Here is a 6,288-nt window from a genome sequence, read left to right as displayed (position 1 = left end):
AGAAATTAGAATTTGTGAGCTCCGTCACTACTAAGTTTAGAGTGGCCGCAGCTATCATGGCCCCAGCAATATAACTAGTCTGTGACTGTTAAATCTCATCAAAATAGTGATGAATGCCATAGTTATCTGCTCATGCAAGAATTCCCAATTAACATTAGTTATCTGCTCATGCAAGAATTCCCAATTAACATTCTGATATATATAAAAATTAGTTGCAATTTATACAAATGCAAAAAATTCCTCACTGAAAAAGAATGCAAAAAACATTAGCACTTAGGCTCTAAGGAGAGGTTATGAAAGGTCCCTAGTTATGGCGTGAACTTTCTGCCCTTGTACGCAGATGTGCACATGTGACACAGAGAGAGAGAGAGAGAGAGAGAGAGAGAGAGAGAGAGAGAGAGAGAGAGAGAGAGCATGCAGGGACATAAAAAAGACTATGCGTATTGTAAAATGAGAATACCAGTCCCTAGTAAAGCTGGCAATCCATCAGTTCCGGGGAGAATTTGTCAAGTAGATTTCATGCCAACCCCAATACTACCAATTTGAAACACAACCCCGCTTGGAAATCCATCTTGTTTAGGCAGGACATAGCCAGGTAGAAAATTATTCTAGACCCAAAACTGCCAAATCCAATCGCAGCCGATGCAGTAAGGACCAACATGAAACCGACACAGGCCTCTTAATTTCAAGAATGTAGTAATCCAATATTGTCAAGATTACCTAAAGCCACCAATCAAGTAACACATGAAATCCAATCAGTTAATAACAGTATAATCCTTCTCGAAAAAATTAGTTTCTCTTTCTTCTATTAAAAATAAATTTACAGTATTATAGCCATCATAAATTTATTGTAACCTGATATCTCTAATCCCCAAGCATATATAGTCTTCGACCCTAGCCTACCCATATCATCCAGGTATCAAAATTATCTTCCTACAGTCAGACCACAGTCCTTTAATTGAAGGTGGCATGATACCTTATTACTGTTTGTTACCTGATATCTCTAATCCCCAAGCATAATAGTCTTCGACCCTAGCCTACCCATATCATCCAGGTATCAAAATTATCTTCCTACAGTCAGACCACAGTCCTTTAATTGAAGGTGGCATGATACCTTATTACTGTTTGTTACATATTAGGTATTGCACAACCTCTCACTTGGTAATAGGGTAAAATTATTGTAAGAGATAATATACAAAACAAGGGATTTGACTTTTCTAATAATGGTTACAAAGGCACTTGCAATGGCAGATTACAGAAAGCAACTTCAACCAAATATACCTGTAGCCTGACATCACAAAGGAAAGATACACAGAGACGAATCTTCACACGCATCTGATAACTCCAATATTTTTAGTGACATGGGCTTGTCACCAAAACAAGCCATACAGAAATACATCCTTAGAAGATGAAAGCTATATGCTGACTCAGGCCCTTCAGAAATTACAAAACAAGACCTGAAACTTCTATGGCTGCAAGAAATAATAATCTATCATCAATTCAAATAAATTAGAGGTCCCTTAGTTATTTGGTGAACTAACGGCACGTTCAAATTCACATTCAACAAGGGATCACAGGTTCTCTTTTTCTTCCTTCGCAGTTTAAAGCATTTTGAGCTAAAAAGAACATTGCAGTTTGCAGTCTATCAATTGATAATTTAACTAAGTCTCTTATGGCCCCAACAACCATCCCATCATTGCTGCAAGGAATCTCTTTCTCAACCAATCCAATCATTCACTGACCACTGCCCAGGCAAAAGAGCCACAAAGTCAGAGGGAGGAGCGCACCTGAAATGAGCAGTGGTCATTTGACAGGACAACAACCAAAGATCTTCATGGGAAGAATAATGGGATAACCACAGCTACAGCCTGCTTTGAAATTAGCACAAACTAGTTCTTAGCTCAGCAGAAACTTTTTACTTGAGTATCTCCGTGTTTTAACAAAATGATCAATACAGAGATCAAGTAAGATTGGAAGTAACAGGATGTTATTGAGAAGACCCACTTTAACCTCTAGTAGTAATTTGCCAAAGGAGCTTAATGAGAACATAACTGACTAGCAAAACCTTTATATACTGTCTGATTCTAGTATTGCAATATAGTAGTTTATAGATGCAAATTACTTGTGGCTATTATTGAATCAGTAATAAGTCATATCTGTCTTAAAGATAAACTCATAAAACTTGAGGATGAAATATTGAATGCCGTTTAGACAACGTTACAACAAGATCATTTGAGAACATAAAGTATTTTAGAAAGAAAAAAAAATGGAAACATATAGACCGACAAACAGACAGAGACGGAGAGGTCTAAAGCCAGAGAGGAATCAGCATCTAAAGTGGATTGAGCCCAGAGGGTGCAGAAACTCGCACCACATATCTGAAGCATTCCAGTACATTTAATTCCTACAAAGAGAAACCATATATAGCTCTTGGCTTTCAAGATTTGCATTGTATTCTCTATGATGGTAAAGACAACTGGCTGGTACATACCTTAAATCAAAATGCTTGTCAAAGTTACAAAATATTTAAATTAAATGGCAGAAAAAATTGAGATGCTGAAGCAAAGAATTGCTGACTAAATCAACTAGAAGAAAACAAATATAAGAATCCAGTCCTGCAAGATGATAAAATAGTATGGACAGGGAGTGGGCAAACCAAATAAACATATAGCATAGACTCCAGCTAGAAAATATAATAGACCTATCCAACTTATAATGTCAAACACCTTGAAGGTTTCCCATCAGAGTTTCAGAATAACCATCATGGTTCTGCACTCGCATAACAAACTAGAACTTAAGGTGACATGAAAAATACAACATTTAAGCCAGGAAATCATAATCTTTGACCTTAAATCAGACAAAGGACCAGAGTTTCTCTAGGTATACAGTAACATGAACATGAGTGAGAAACAAAGCTCATGATAGCAGTTGTTTCAAGCACTGAACATGACATGTGTACATTTTTGTAGGGTTTACAGGATGGACTGCAGAACCTGCTCCTGCGGCCTCCTAATTACCAACCCACTCTTGTTACTTATTGAAAAAAATATTATATTACTTGGGATACAGACATGTAACTCACTAGTACAAATTGCTCTTTCAAAAGAAAAACATCAGCAATGACATTGAATCAAAATATTATAAAGCTGCCGGTAAAATATGGATTATTGAAAGTAAAAGACAACAAAATGAATGCCAATGTTCAATTTGAGGAAACCAAACAATGATACAAGAAATAAAAAGCTGATTAAATTAAGCAAAGCACCAGCATACATTACGCTATTTAGACCTTGTTCATACAATTTTCCACAAAAAGTTTCAACAATAGGAAAATGTCATTTTACCAGACGTAAAATAAAGAAAACTAGTCATTCATACTACCAAAATCATAAGCTTTACAGAGTACATCCAGATAGGTCACAGTTTCCAGAAAGGTCCCACAACCAATACGTGATACTTGAACCGACTGCAGCTTACCAATTTAAAACAGAAGCAATGTTGCCTGCAAGTCCCACTATTGCAATAAATACTGATCAGAACAGCCACTTAACTAAATCCAGCCCCCATTTCCTTCCGTTTCAATTCCAATGCCATGCGCTCATTCTCAAGCTTCATCCTCTCATTTTCCATCCTCAGCTTTTCCAATTCACGGTCCCTTTTCTTACTAAATCTTTGCCACTTGAAACGCTGTTTCTCCAATTCTAACATCTCAACTTGAATTTGCAGCTTCTGTTCTTCTAACTGAAGAGATCGAGATTCAATCCATTGCTTCTGTAGCCAGGCAGCTTTTGTGCCATCGGGTAAGACTTGATTCATATCAGCTGGGGGAATAGGTGGATGACAATAAGAACTCTTGTTACAGTCCTGGGGATTCAATGAACTACCATAGTTAAATTCTTCACGGCCCTGGCCTTGTCTCAACCTCTTTACAGAGTCTTCTAAAACATATATTCCCCTGTTATCGACATGTGAAGCATTATTTTCCTCAAAGTCTTCATGCTCATCAGTTTCCATATCCTGATCATCTTCGTCAAGATCATCATGGTGGTGCCTTCTCGGATCATCATTGTCATGCTCATCTCTTCTAAGAGCCCGCTGTAAGGATTTCTGCAATGCTGGATCATGAGGCAGATGCAAACGATTCCCATTATGGTAAGAACACATCTCCTCATAAAATAGGTGCTTTGAGCTTAATATTTTCCTAACATCATCTTTTTCTTTCTCTGTTAGGTAATCTATCACATCCAAAAGTGCCTGGTTCTCAACAACCTGGCAAGACGTGCCCCTCCCAAGCATGTCGTTAAGTTTCTTATACCTTTTGTTCAGGTCATTGAATTTATCCTCACACTGCTGCGGAGAAACATGAAAACCTCTTTCTGCCATGACCTTGGAAACAGATTTCCACTTTCCCTTTTTCTGTAAAGTAGAATATTTCCTCCTTCCCCCACTACCACAATCAGAACTTGTATCCTCACCTATATAAGATACAGCAGTGATCAGAAGCTTCACCATCTGATCTGTCCACTTTACACGCTGCCATGGTGATCCCTTCTTCCCTCTATTTCCTTCAGCATGGCCATCAGTACCCTCCTCCGTATAACTCGGCTCATCCTCATCGCTTGCTGAGTTCTTGGACCTCTCTCCCTTATTGTAATCCATCATGGAGATGGTTTGGTCACAATTATGCATGGTTCCCATTTTGAGAGGAAAACCCTCGTGAATCGATGGATGGGCCAAGGACCCTTGACGAGGATGAGGATGGTGTTGGTGTATGGTGTGTGGGTGTTGGGTTTGATGTTGAACCCTCATCGATCCTTCTAAATCAAGGCCACCGTAGGAAGCCCCACCAGGAACCATACCTCCCTGTGATAAGTGCCCTTCCATTCCTTACTATAAACAACAATCAGATCAAGAACTATTCTTTAGCCTAAACCCATACTTTACATGCATATCCATACTCTGTAGAAGCCATTTGCAAATACCTCATGCACTCATAGATCAAAATCAATCCTGCCCATTATCTATTTTCCCCTCCTAGAACATTTTTCACCTGTTCTTAGACCAAGTACATGCATGTCCAATTCCCCAAAACACCAAAACCAAACAGAAACCCATTTGCAAAATTTCAATACCAAGCACAATTTTTTACAAGCTCCGTCGAAACATTCACAACCAACTAAGAAACCTACCCAGTTCAGCAGAAATTGTAAGACAATAAATTCCCAGAAAATAAAATCATTCCTCAAAGATCAACAGCAAAGAAGCAAAGCAACTTAACTGCAGGAAATGCCCACAAATCTGAGAACCTTCCAGTAATCAAGCCGAGATTCCAGGGCGAAAGATCACGAAAATACACCTCCTGTCTGGCTCTGGCTTATCTGACCCCAAAAAATTCTAGCTCCGGCTCAGACGCTACATAAAATAAAAAGGGCTTGGTCTTGTGTAACGCTACAGCCTATATAATACAGACACCAAAAAATTTCCTTTTTACCTTTTCCCATTTATGTCAAAAGAGACTGAAAAGTTGTTTATTTATTATTTGGTAAGTTTTAAATAATAATAATAATAATAATTGGTAAGTTTTAAATTCTATTTTAACCTCACTTATTTTAATAGTTTTCTAATCTGTCTGGTTCTCGCTGTATTGGAAAAGAGCCAAGGATCTAGCAGGTTCAATGTATGGGAAGATTCGGTGGGTTCATATGAATCAAATTTGATAACCCCAAGTCCTTTTCACCGTTAAATTTAAAATTTGCTTTTGAAATAGCCAACAAATTAGAGTTGGTACCATTTGATATGAAATATACCCAACCATGACCGACCGATGCTAGTCAGTGTATGCAAAAGTGGAACCGCCGCCGACCGTAACCCGTTGTCGGTAATCCCGAAACAAACAGATTGGGCTTTTTTTTTGGCCCAATTTTTTTAACCCAGTTCAAATTCATGGCTGCAATTTGGGATTCACGACAGTTTTTAGGCATAGTTTTGTTAGGTAGTGTTTTAGACATTGTTTCTGTCTATTTTGGACAGTTTGTTCTTTTAATTTTACACATCCTGGACAATTTGTATATAATGCTAAACTGAGACAGTTTTGTAAACATGGTGAAATCCTTGACAATTTGTAAACATGCTAAAATACCACATCCTGGACGATTTTTAAACATGCTAGAATCCACAATTGAAACATGCTAAAAACATTTTAAAAAAATTCTAAACATCTAATTCAAAATATCGCATAATTAATTACAACCAAAAAAAGAAGTTTGAATTAGTTAGTTAAAATCCAAA

General features: G+C 37.7%; 1 protein-coding gene across 1 annotated transcript; it reads right to left on the bottom strand.

Annotated features, from left to right (window-relative positions):
* Positions 3,226-5,438, bottom strand: LOC18767768. Its single transcript, XM_007200802.2, has one exon. The coding sequence runs from the start codon at positions 4,882-4,884 to the stop codon at positions 3,547-3,549; it is 1,338 nt and encodes a 445-aa protein (XP_007200864.1). The 5' UTR covers positions 4,885-5,438; the 3' UTR covers positions 3,226-3,546.

Source organism: Prunus persica, chromosome G8 (genome assembly GCF_000346465.2).
Source record: "Prunus persica cultivar Lovell chromosome G8, Prunus_persica_NCBIv2, whole genome shotgun sequence".
Classification (NCBI taxonomy): domain Eukaryota; kingdom Viridiplantae; phylum Streptophyta; class Magnoliopsida; order Rosales; family Rosaceae; genus Prunus; species Prunus persica.
The sequence above is the reverse complement of the archived record's forward strand: the minus strand, read 5'-3'. Positions and strand labels throughout refer to the sequence as shown.